We start from the raw sequence: 14,224 nt of genomic DNA on the forward strand, positions 1-14,224 counted from the left end.
AAATTAAATAAAACCATAAATTGAAAATTAAAAAACAAAATTAATTTAATTTTCTTTCAAAACTTTAGAAATAGCAATTTATCAAACTATCATAAATCAAAAATTATATTTTATGCATTTTCGTGTCACAAATTTTGCTTTCTTAAAAAAAAAAAACGGTTTTGATTTCATTTTTAATTTAACCTCAATTTTCTTAACGCATTCTTTTGCATAACGATTTTATAAAATGAATGAGAGACCTCTTAAAAGCAACTGAAAGATTAAAAAGACACCACAGATTCCACAATTGCTCAGGTATACACTAAAAACATTTGCGCCAAACAAACCCTACACACATATTTACAACAATTTACAACAACAAAATACAAAGTCAAAGCAAACAAAGGGAAACACGTAAATTCTTACAGCAACACAAACTAACAGTGAAGCAAATGTACTCCTTCTATAAGCACAGTGATGAACAAAAAACAAAAAAAGAAAAAAAAAACACAGAATATCCAAAAACGCAATAACAATTGAAATTTTACAAAATTTAGAAATTTAAAAAGAAAATCCTATACACTTAAAACATAATCGTAGAGTGTGCGAATTTCAGGAGTATGCTAAACTGCACAAATAGCTTGGAGCCACAAAGTATGAATTCTGGCATCGAACATGCCGCATTGATGGTATCTGAGGAAAAGACCCAACATGACTCACGTAAGAATCAAAACAATCAATTTTCTAAAATTTCACCAATTTGTTGGTTTCGTTTTTTTTTTACCGTATTGTTTGTCGTTTTGTGTTCGTGTACACAGTAATCAACTTAACAAATTAACAAAGATCCACTAAATATAACCACACTTACTTAAGAAAAATTAACCAATTTCTACTTACATATATACGTACTTATCTATAGAGAGATATATTAGTTATACTCAAAAAAAAAAAAAAAAAACATAAGTCAAAACAAATGTGTTGTTGTGCCGAATGTATTCGTAAAGATGTAAACGTGTCACGTGTATAATTAATTACTAACAAAATTAATTTCTTTATGATTACTTTATTTTCGTGCAACGTGTGAAGCCTACACAAATTCATTACTAACAATTTGCCACACCATTCATTCGCTCATACATAGTGCTATAGTCATTTTACTACTCACTCATGAACGCTTTGAATACTTATCAAATTAGTTGCATTCATTCATTATAACCGTATTTATATAAATATATATACTATAGTATAATTGTCTGAGTTCGTTAAAGTAATCATTATCATAACTTCTAAAAGTCATTGTATGTCTATCTGTTATTAAAAAAGTTTAAATTCATTCATATGATACCTAAAACTTAAATTGTTTATTTCATTTTAATTTTCAGAAAGAAAATTCGTTGAGAAAAAAAATGAATTGCTAAACTATATTGCGAAATAGAGAGACAATACAAGTCAGTTTCATACTCAAAGCCTTCCACATGACCTAGCCAGCGTAGCCGCTGTCTCTTAATTCGCTGAACTGTGTCAATATCGTCGTATATCTCATACAATCGCCGTTGCCAATGCAGAAGGAATCATAAATCTTCCGCAAAACCTTTCTCTCAAACACTTCTAAAACTCATTTCGATTCATCAAATGATGTCATTGTCCATGCCTCTGCACCATATAGCAGAAATTAAATGATGAGGGACCTGTTATTTTGGTCTTTGTTCGTCGAGAGAGCACTTTACTTCTCAGCTGCCTAATCTTTCCTAAATAGCACCCGTTCGCAACAGTTCTTCTGCGTTCGATTTCCAAACTGAGATTGTTAGTGGTGTTAATGCTGGTTCCAAGATAGAGGAAATTATCTACGACTTGGAAGTTGTGGGTGTCAACAGTGACGTGAGAGTCAAGTCGCGAGTGCGACGACTGTTTGTTTGATGACAGGAGATATCTCGTCTTGCCCTCGTTCACTGCCAGACCCATTTGCTTCGTTTCCTTATCCATTTAGGAGAAAGCAGAAGTAACGACGCGGTTGTATACCGTTACAACAACAACAACAATGCGGTTGTTGAAGCCAATGATATCATCGGCGTAGGGCACCAGCCGTACACCATTATAGAAGACCTGCAGCTCGAATAACTTTCTCCAGCAATAGATTGAAGAAGTCACACGATAAAGAGTCGCCTTTTCTATCTATTTATCTCTCTTCGGCATTTATACCATCCTTCACGTATTTTCTTTCTGCTGCGACACGGCAGTTGTTCTTTTGACTTGTCCGAAATCCAATGGTTTTGTTTGCAGCTGTACGTAAGGTGCTCTCGAGTAGAAAATCGTTCGACTGTCTATTATTATTACAGCTTCTCTACGTCAAACCTTCCTTGAGTGAGTTGACGAGCGTATCTTGGCTGCAAAAAGAAAGTGGTCTGAGTCGATTTTTGGACCTCAGAGCGTACGCACGTCTAAAACACTGGTATCTTGTACCATAGATAACTATATTTCGGGCACCGGCGCCGCATTTAGGAATGTTTTCTCGTGGAGGATGGATTTACCGACCATTGTGCCAAAGACACTTTCCTTACCGACCCTGACGTTAAAGTCGACAAGTAAGATTTTGACATCGTGGCGAGGGCAGCTCTCATAAGTGCGCTCCGAGCGCTGCGATTCGTTGAAGAACTTCGCTTTGATGCAGTTTGCGGTGGGGTGAATGACAGTACTCGGCGACGGAGTCTCTCTCTCACCACGAATCGCACACCGAATTTGCGCTCCATGACCACTGTAGTAAATGCTAAAAGGGTCTACTCGCTTCAGTCCTTATTCCATTCATCACATTTCTTAGAGGACATCAACCAGCTGAGCGACGACACCTTCCATTAAGGGACCGTACAATCTCGGTGCATGATTTTTAATCGTTATGCTTAAAACATGTGCAGGGGTCATCATAAAATATGTGGTCTCCTATCCGATGCTCTTTTCTTCTTTGCATTGGTAGGGTTTTGTATGTAGCGGGTCCTGAACTCAGCGCACAACCCTGAAAGAGGAGAGAAAAAAATGTGATTTTTCAAAATCATAGGCAATATTATATTGAAAAGGATTTGTCGGAGGGTTTGCAATAACAAAACGGGTGCCAGTAATTCTATAGTGTAAAGGCAAATCACGGTCTCAACTAACTTTTCTCATCGAATTTTCTTTATCTTCTTATTATATTCGTATGCTCTAATAAAAAAATATCTATGTAGTCTCATGTCTTGTGTTTTGTGTTGTAGAAAAAATGTACTTTTCTGTTGTTTCATTAATTATTATGAATTAAAAGTAAATATCGACTAATTATTCTTCATATTTTTCAAACAATTTGGCATTACTACTTGATTTACGGTAAAATATTAAATGCATGATATCACAAACTTACTGGGTTATATCGGGTGATTTTTTAAGAGCTTGATAACTTTTTTAAAAAAAAAAACGCATAAAATTTGCAAAATCTCATCGGTTCTTTATTTGAAACGTTAGATTGGTTCATGACATTTACTTTTTGAAGATAATTTCATTTAAATGTTGACCGCGGCTGCGTCTTAGGTGGTCCATTCGGAAAGTCCAATTTTGGGCAACTTTTTCGAGCATTTCGGCCGGAATAGCCCGAATTTCTTCGGAAATGTTGTCTTCCAAAGCTGGAATAGTTGCTGGCTTATTTCTGTAGACTTTAGACTTGACGTAGCCCCACAAAAAATAGTCTAAAGGCGTTAAATCGCATGATCTTGGTGGCCAACTTACGGGTCCATTTCTTGAGATGAATTGTTCTCCGAAGTTTTCCCTCAAAATGGCCATAGAATCGCGAGCTGTGTGGCATGTAGCGCCATCTTGTTGAAACCACATGTCAACCAAGTTCAGTTCTTCCATTTTTGGCAACAAAAAGTTTGTTAGCATCGAACGATAGCGATCGCCATTCACCGTAACGTTGCGTCCAACGGCATCTTTGAAAAAATACGGTCCAATGATTCCACCAGCGTATAAACCACACCAAACAGTGCATTTTTCGGGATGCATGGGCAGTTCTTGAACGGCTTCTGGTTGCTCTTCACCCCAAATGCGGCAATTTTGCTTATTTACGTAGCCATTCAACCAGAAATGAGCCTCATCGCTGAAGCGCGAAACACATTTCGAACCGAACACTGATTTTGGTAATAAAATTCAATGATTTGCAAGCGTTGCTCGTTAGTAAGTCTATTCATGATGAAATGTCAAAGCATACTGAGCATCTTTCTCTTTGACACCATGTCTGATATCCCACGTGATCTGTCAAATACTAATGCATGAAAATCCTAACCTCAAAAAAATCACCCGATACTATTGAATCAAATATACATATATTAAAAAATTATAAAAACAACAAATGTAACTGCGGAAAACAACGCTCCAATCTGACGTCACAAATCGTATTGCAATCAAAAACACAAAATAAAAAACAATCTCACATTTTCATCAATAAAACACCAATGAAATTATATTCACCACAAACTAAAATCGGAACTCTATGAATATTGTATGGGCTACATACCACCAAAACCATAAAAAATAATTGAAAATGTGCAAAAATATTCGAAAAATAAATTTAAAAAACTTGAAACACACACACACAATGAAATTATTTCCCACTCCAAACTGCAATTTGAAAATTTCCAACGATTCATTTATAAAAAAAAAAAATGCAAATATCTAACTAAGAAGTGTTTGGCACCACCTCGTTCTCATTAACGGTTGAAGGTATGGGTCCATATCCGCTAAGTGATAGCACCAATCTTCTGGGTCCGACAACGAGTCTGGCCGGCAGTACGACCTGTTACACCAACTATGGCACGAATATGCACACGCCCGTGCCGGTGCGCAAGTGCCACTATGAGTATGATGCGTACGATCGCGACAGCTTTCGGCGACATTCGGCGCACGGCAGGATGTCAGGTAGCGTTCAGTTGCAGTTGCCGTACTTTCACGTTCACAACAATTACAAAAGCTCACTGCAAAATCAATATGAAAAAAATAAACAAAAGAAAATTTTTATATAACAAAGAGACACCAGCAGCCGCAGAAGACTAATGCACACAAAAGCACACACACACACATACACGTACACTCACGCATTTGCATACAATACCCCGCTAAGTTAGTGGAAACAGTGAAAATATCCTATTTACACGCACACGGCTTACCCTATCAGAGTGTAAAAAAGTCCAATTTTATGAATTTGTGTTTTGCTTTCATAAGGCTCATATGTATATGTATATAATGAAAGAAAAAAAAATTGCTTAACTCAGCTTTTGAAACTTTTGAATACAACAATTTATTACAAACTTCTTGAGCAAGCAGTTAATAGTAGAGCTTTAACTCTACTATCGCCTACTCCCAAGCCTAGCATATCAACTAAAGGAACCCAGCTCACATCCGAACTCAACTTATGCCAATTTATATGTTTTATGTAAAACTATCAACTGCACCGAGGCTATAATACCCTTCACTAATATAAAAGATTGTCATAGTGATTCGATCTGTATGATTTCTGCTCCGAATGCAATTTCATGAAGATATCTCGTCATATGAAAATTGCCATTTAGTTTTCGTTTTTTCTTGATTCCAAACGTTAATTTTGTTGCTATATAATACCTTTGCAGGATATAGATATACATATTTTTTTGAAATTCAACTAACCTGACCTGACCCAGAGTCTTTTTCTGTATGAAGAAGCTGGCTAATACATTTTAAAGGGTTAGGTGGGTAATAAACAGTCCTTTTTCAACAATTTCTATCTCATAGAAAAAACTAAATATTTTATTAGATTTTTTTATTGTTACAAATATACATCCACTGTTAACAAAGGAATTCGGAAATTAAAAAAAAAAAAATTTACTCGGCCATTATGATGCAATTTCTGATTAGTTCTCCGAAAAATGCTAGGCCCGCGGTGGCAAAGTAAAAAAACACGTGTTTTAATCCACTGAAAATGGGTTTTTGGCAGATATTTGGCCAAAAAAGTGAAAATCTCGCAATTTAATCTTTTTGTTTTCCAAATAGTTGTATTCGAAAAAAAAATCCTTCATACAAGTCTTCAAGAATTGTATAACAAAGACCTGTGTAAAATTTCATAAAGATCGGTTTAGTAGTTCTTGAGAACTCTTGTCAACCAACTTCCGAAACACTTAGCCTAGCTAGCCTCGGGCGCACAAGACCTCATGCTGTATCTCCGAAACTATTACAGCGACCAACTTGAAAATTTAAAAACATATTTTAGAAATGTTGTAGAATTTAAAAAAACAATAAATAAAATTCCTTTTTTGGAACCCGTAAACCCATGTAACCTGTTAAGATTCAAACGTGTTTAATACTAATATCATCAGAACCAAAACAAGTCAGTAATATTTAGGAAGAACTATGTACCCTTACCGGGCGGTTTCCATTATTGGAGATACAGCTCCGGAGTACAACTTTCTTCAAGGAGGTAAAGATTCAACAGATTTTTGTTAGATCTAAAGCGTTTTATCGACACCTAAGTGTTCCATACACAAATCTAAGTTCAATAAAAATCTCCGTCGTGGGATTGGCACCGAAAATTCAAACAATCATAAAAAATCGATACATAAAAATAAAGAATTTTATATTTTACTTTTTCTTCCTTCACTGCCATGCATATACCGTTCACTCATCAAAAATATCTGGTCATTATATCACTTTCATTATATAATTCGATCAATATGATATAACCAGATCTCACATACATATGTTAAAAAGTATATGCATGACATTCGATATAATATAGTTTTCATCGCTCGGTACCCTCATATAGTATTACCAGATATGGCATGTGATTTTTCTAGCATGATATTTCCAACTTGCATGCAACTTCTTAGTTCTGAGGACTAAATAAATGTTATTTATAAGTGCTTTACAGAGAGGACACACACACAATGCTTTCTAGCTAAACACACACACACCCACAAAGTTTTTTCGAAAGCGCATTGAATTACTCGAAGAAGCTTTGCGCCACCTTTTCTATACACACGCACACATACACACTTATTTCCACCATCAGTATTTTTACGCTTTCCGTTCATTAGTTCAAATAGATTTTGATAAATTTTTCACTTTCATTTATGCAACATATGCAGCTGCATCCGAGCGTTGTTTAGAAGGCGGCCGAAATACACTCCAGGGCCGGAGCGGTGCCTCTGCGCCCCATCACCATCGTCAGCAAATACCTGTCTGCCCGAACAGCGGGCCTTGACTGAGGAACGCCTCACCTCCTGAAACTGCCAGTGTACATTCAACGAATGCTGAACAACACCAATACCCACATCAACAACAACAACACCCAACACAATCGAAAACACCACGCCAACAGCAACAGCAGCTGTCACAACAACATCATCACGTACATTGTAGCTATGATAAGGATATTGTATGTGACGACACGCAAGCGCACCTGCAGCAATTGCAACAGCAACAGCAGCAACAACAACAGCACGGCGATCAGCCATATATGCACCAGCCAACTCACTGTCACAGCCACATTGCTTACGCAGAACCGCTTCAACAATCCACCACCACACCGACGCCACACCGCCACCAAGCGCAACGCAAGCACAGCCACAGTCCACACCATAGTCGCCACACATCGCCACACAGTCATCACTCGCACAGCCAGCACTCATCACCGCATCAATCGCATCATCACATGCACGAAACCGATTCGCTGCCGCGTTCATCCCTAACGCATCCACCACGTCCTTCCGCAGGCAATGCGCCAACCTCATCCACGCATCATCCACATCAGCATCATCAGCATAATCATCGACGCCGACGTTCGCGTCACAGTCATCAACAGAATGGAAATGGTAATGGTAATGGTAATACAGGAGGTGGAGGCGGCAGCGGTAACTCAAGCTTACATGGTCCACATGGACATAGCCAGCATAGCGAACCGCGTTCCACAAATCGACATCACAGCCACACACATGGCAGCAGCTGCACACGACGTCATCGCTCAGCCACAGATATATCCAGCACCTCGCTGAACACGTGCCACGATCCAACCTGTGTGGATCGTGAGGTGCAAGAGATCTTGGTGCGCAAGACCTGTTGCAACTCTTCGCGCACTGAGCTCGCGCAATATTTCGCAGAGGATCTCTATGGTTCCACACGTCGGCCTTCGTCGTGTTGCACATCTTCGGATTATTGCTATCAGACCGATTCGACTAGTCTGTATGGCTCACGTTCATCGCTCAGTCGCAATAACTCCATTAAGTCGGCATCGGTTGCGCTGCGTAAACGTCGTTTGCACCAGCGTCAACCTAGTTACACATCGATTTCATTGCGTGGCTTAAACGCTGGCCGTCCAAGCAGTCAGCCCGGCTCGCTAACTTCCGTTTTTGATCGTGCCAAACAGATGGGTATCGATGCCGCCGATTTGGACAAACGCGGTAGTGGCGGTAAAATTGTGGTTTCGCCGTCAAAAGTGACCATCGAACGACAAACATCAAAGGATGCGTTGAGCAATGATCTGCCCGAATATGCGTGCTCGCCATCACCAATACGTTGGAGCTTCCTAGCCGATGGTAAATCCCCTACTGAATTCGAACGCGCAATGAGCGAGATGGACAACAAAGATCCTTGGGCATCGGCGGATGAGCAAACACGTGTGCCACGCGAGCCAAAGCCAACTAAGTGTGAGCACCGCAGCGAACATCGCAGCGAGCATCGTTCGTACACCATGCAGCACAGCAGCCGCAAACACACGCACGATGAGCGCCCAAGCACTTCGGCAGCAGCGGCGGCGCGCAAATGTCGCGAAAGCCCAATGAACTGTGATTTTGAGGAGACATCAACCACGGTGCTTTTCCATCAGGAGGCAGACTCCTACAATAACTGTTGCAATAACTACATCCAATGTAACACCTACCTCGATCAAGATCTGCAGATCACCAGCGAAGACATACATCAATATCTCTCGAAGGGCAATCAACAGTCCAACGATGTGTTGAACAATTCTAAAAACTATCCATTCCAACCAAGCAATGCCTTGGAATTCCAGTATAAAAACAATTTCGCCAACAATAATACCGGAGCTGCCTCCTCGGAGGGTGGTGACAGCGTACGCGGCTATGAATTCTGCTTTCGACGTAACTCCAGCAAAGAGACAAATCTAAATCAGAACTCTAACGCTGCTGCTGGCACAGCCATTGGCGAATCTGAGGGCGCCACAGCTTGTGCCGCATCCTCATGCAGCAGCACCCCGCTTTCACCGACCAACATCAACCTCTCGTCTAGCACGAATAATATTAATATCGTCTTCGGCAACTACAGCGAACGCAACGCCAACGAAGTCAAATTCATTAACACCACACGCGGTGGTGATACAGTAGCGGTCTCAAGCGAAGCGCATCACAGCGGCTACTTGCCATACACCTACCCAAGTTACGACTACACAAACATGTCGGCAAACTCACAGTTTGACAAGCCGCTAGGCATTGGTGAGCTACCCAAAGACTTCACTAGCATGGTCGGTAGTGTTGCTGCTGCCGAGGAGGAAGGCGCAATTGGTGGTTGCTCTAGCGCCACTTGTGGCTCGCCAACGATCACCGCCACAAGCGATGATCATCACTCATCCCTACTGCAATCGCCTGTACCGACTGGTGTCTCTTTCGAATCATTCGATGCGGCTTCCGATCACAATTTGATATCGTGTCGTGGCAGCTGTCAATTCTCACCAACACCACGTTCACCACTATCGCCGGCATCGCCAGCCTCCTCACCATGTTTGTCGGCCTCCATCAATCCGGCGGCCGCTTCCTATGTGAACGCACATCATCCATATTTTCATTATCAGGCGCATGGCGCCGATCAACAGCACTCACCCAATAGCGGTTCACATCATCATTATCACAATCACCAGCAATATCATCATCATCAACATCAGCATTTCACCGAAAGCTTTAAGATCAGCAATGCTTTCAAAAAGGTGCGCAAGCGTGCACGCAAATATACCGAATTCCTGCGCAAGAAGTGAGCTAGCCGATCGAACGACCCAACCGATCGATTTGCGCTGAGCAGTTTCCGTTTTACATATGTACACCGCAAACGTACATCGATCGTTTGTCAGCACACATCCAGCAGCACACTTGGATCGTTTGAACGACGCTTTGCTAGCGCGTAGTATTTTGTAAAAGTTTGCTATGTGTATACGTGTCTCTATTTTGTGCAGATTCTCCCTACTTCGGCAAACGGTATGTGGTCGTGGCGCTCAACCGACGCGCCTTTAGTTTGGACGAGGCTGGAAATTGAAGCCGCGGCAGCTGTAGCACGAAGTATAATGGAGCTTTCGAGAAGCTTTCACTTACTTTTGTGCTGATTTTCAAACTGAGCGCGTACCATAGTTACGTGGTGAGAGTTCTAGATTTATTGACTTCCGAAGTGGCGGTTGACATAAACATAAGGAGTAACTGCGCGGCCAATGAGCTTTGATTTTTTTTCATACTGATTTTGAAAGTGTTCCTGCTCTACCGTTATGTGATCTAGTTCCAGATCTAACGACTTCCAGCACGTTTTATGGCCGAAGTCCGCACTCGCGCGACCAATCTTCACTCATCCATGGCATGTACTCGAACTTAAGCAATCAATAAGCGTTCCTTGGTGTTACACAATCAAGCTTGTTCTTCGCAATCAAGCAGCAGGCGTCAAGCGTATGGCGTGCGGTGAGCGGCTGTCATTAGAAAATACAAAAACAAACATACATGCATATGTGAATATGTATTGAATCTTGAAAAGCAATAAAGTGCAGCAAGCTGTAGATAAGTACTGAAAAATAGAAAGAGAACTATAAAAAGAAGAAGAAACGTGTCTTCTAATGTACACAATACTCGAGTGGGTGTGGCGTGTTATCTCGTTATTTGAATTGAGTGTAAGAACCTAGAAGCATAAGCAGACATAAATTATTTACTTTGTTCACTGCCAAACAAAACAAAATCTAACTGTAAAACAGAAAACCAAAAACAAAATATGCGAATGTATGCAAAAACAATAGAAGTTGAGTAATATATGTATAAGAAATGCAAAAGTGTGGCAACACCACCCAATTAAATGCCAAATTCCGTATGCACAAACCAAATAGTGAGTTGCAAAGTGCTGTGTGAGTTGTTGGGGGCGTGGCTGCGAACGCTCTTTTCTACGGTAGACAAACACACATACACACTACACTATACACACACACACACACACACACAGAAAGACATAAAATAACGGTAAACACAGATAAAAGCTTGCAAATATTTGCCCGGAACATGAGATCAGCAGGCGTGCAGTGCGCAAAATCGACGCGGACGACTGCTTGACGAAACGCAACTAAAATTAAAACTAAAATAAAAATGAAAAATAAACAGTTATACTTTAATAATTTAAAAAACAAAAACCAAGCAAAAAGCACTCGAGCATATAAGTAAAAGCAAAACAAAAAAAAGTAAATGCGAAATTGTGACACAACGACTATTTTAATTAAAAATAATTAAATTAATTAAGGCAAGCAAAAGAAATAGGTGATTATTGTGAGAACCCTTAGCGTAAGGTATGCATAAAATGAATTTGTATTAGTCAATAAAATACCAAAACAAAAATAATAATAATATGCATAAAAACAATTATATTCGAAAAAAGCAAGCAAGTAAAACAAAAATTAAATAAATCACATAGTATAGGGTACAGTAAATGCAGTACAGTTAATTTACAAAAACAACAGCAAGCAAACATAAAGTAAAGCCCCTAAAACAAGCAGCATTGCAGTTCTCGTAAGGCTAAGTTAAAGCGCACATTGATTTTGAACTGTTCGACGAAGCAAAAATCGAAAACCTAAAAGCCCCAAAACCACAACACACACACACACTAAAAATAACTAAACTTTTACTCATACGTACACACATGCACCAATAAATTGACTATGAATACAGGACAAATATAGGACTCAAAATTTATTTTATTTTTTTTTTTTTCAAATTTCATACCGTTGTTGAGCTGCATTTTTATTACGCATAACTGTAATTTGAGCACCTAAAAAAACTCCAGTTGTTCGATCTTTAAAGCCGTGTCTCATTATCAATATTACTCCTGCGGCTACGCGGCAAAACTTCGCTCTTTCTTTTTAACAATTGCAAGTATCTCTCAGCGACAGATGTTCATGAGCAAGGGATAGCGCTAAAATTTGAAAGTCTTCTACAGAACATTTTCTTTGATTAATTATAAGGATGCATGGTTCAATGACATAATCGTGATGTTAACAACACGACGAGAGCATTTCGTAAATGAGAGAGAGAGTTTAATATGCGTTTTCAACTCTCAGTAAGCATGCTGCGAGTAAAATATTAAGCAAGATTTTCTGTTACCTAGTTATGTTTTAACAATCTAAATCTTCAAATAAGTCATCTACTAATACCATGAAGGTATTTTATATAGTTAATTCTATTTCTATTTCGAATTTCTCACCAGCAAAGTCTCCTATGGAACTGTTAACAAGTCACTGCCAATGTTTGTGGGCTAGTTGTATCCTGATGAAATTCAATTTAATTTCTATCGACCAAAGCTGGTCGCTGCTGAGCAATAATTTCCTTCAAACGATCCAATTGCTGACGGTAAACCAGTTGTTGTTGTGTTTTTTTTATTTTTTACATGAGTACCCGCCGGCGATAGCCTTACTCCACGGTGCTTAAAAGCACATAGCATATTATCGTAGTTGACCTACTTTTTGTCACCAGTACCCGCCCGCTTCGGAAGTATATTGATTTTCTTGCGATACACAGACGGGAGTTCGGACTCTCAATTTTGTGTTGAGTCGTATGGCAATCATACATGGCGCATCTTTTACTTTTTACTCTTCAAGTACAATATAGCAACTGGGCAACCAAAACATTATTTACAGGATGGTTGTACTCGGATGGTTGTACTCGACAACAGAACGGAATAGGCGCAACCAAAATTGCGCATGATTAGCTGTTACAGTATGAGAACCATAAGCACTGCTCACATTTTCCACCATTTGCAGTGATTTATTTCGTTGACGAAAAACTGTAAAATATTTCGTATTTTCACTTTGCTGTTATCCATCTTTGACGGGTGCTCAAGCGAATTTGCACAGGCGTTTAATTTACATTCCCGCTGTGTCCTGGCCACCATACCACTCTTATCACAAAGACACTTGATGTCATTGATAGCGAGTCTAGACTAGTATCGCGGCGCCGCTATCTGAGTGGATGTTCATTTCTTTGATGGAGGCTGCCCTCCGGAATACTAAATCTACTGCTACTTTAATGTCGTGTTATCTTTCACATACCAATTGTGGTAGAATAAATAATTCTTGCGAGTTGTTTCTTCGATTCGCTACTCATCAAACGATTTGTCGATGTTTAATAAAAACGGTCCAAATGAAATACAATACTATTCCTTGAAGCTTCTGTGGAGACTTTAAGCTGACTATCGTTCCACAACAGTTACCTTTTTCTGTCTGTAACAGTACTTTCTAACTTTTGTTGGAAAATATGTACATACATATAATTAAGCCGTGCGACACAACCTTTTGCTAAATATTCGGTTGTTGATGAATTCTAAAACTCTCAGTTTGCGCTTATTGTGTGTTCATTTAATTCTACAAGAAGCTTTTACCTTGACTCGCACTGACTACGACCCATTCGTGCTCGATTATTAACAGATTACTTTTTATATATGTAATTATACTTATGAAAATATTAATTTTAAGAAATTGCAAAAAAATATTCTAAATAACGATAAAGTGTAGATTTATAATAAGTAAATGTGTAAAGTTGTTAGTCGACTTCAGTTGTAAATCGTATGGAATTTGAAAAGACGCAATTTTGTAATATCAATTCAGCAAAAGTAATAATTAATGATTAAATAATGAATTACAAAAACAAAATATTAATTGAAAATTAAAAAAAAAAAATACAAAAAAAATAACTATATGATAATAAATAATAATACAAATAAATTAAATAAGACGTTAAAGTACATGCAAACAAAGAGCAAAATGCATGTGCAATAGTGTAAAAGAGTTAAAAGAACAACAAATACAAGTATTTCAAGTATTTAGGGAGTAATCTAACGGTTAAAGTACGCACGCGGCAAGTAAAAATATTTTAGTTTATTATAAAATAATGCAAAACTACACTGAAGTGTTGCCAATATTTTATTTTGCAAAATATTGTTTTTTGTAAAAATTTAATTTTTT

General features: G+C 38.8%; 1 protein-coding gene across 1 annotated transcript in view; it reads left to right on the forward strand.

Annotated features, from left to right (window-relative positions):
• Positions 1-10,040, forward strand: part of LOC108978108 (glucose transporter type 1-like) — a 93,607-nt gene extending 83,567 nt beyond the window's left edge. The window contains 4 exon segments of the mRNA XM_018948237.1: positions 596-699; positions 7,110-7,476; positions 7,549-7,698; positions 7,918-10,040. Of these exon segments, the coding sequence (XP_018803782.1) occupies positions 596-699; positions 7,110-7,476; positions 7,549-7,698; positions 7,918-10,006 (2,710 nt within the window). The 3' untranslated portion in view covers positions 10,007-10,040.
• Positions 10,041-14,224: the final 4,184 nt, after the last annotated feature.

This window comes from Bactrocera latifrons, unplaced genomic scaffold (assembly GCF_001853355.1).
Source record: "Bactrocera latifrons isolate USDA-ARS-PBARC rearing strain unplaced genomic scaffold, ASM185335v1 scaffold_1, whole genome shotgun sequence".
In the NCBI taxonomy this organism is placed as follows: Eukaryota; Metazoa; Arthropoda; class Insecta; order Diptera; family Tephritidae; genus Bactrocera; species Bactrocera latifrons.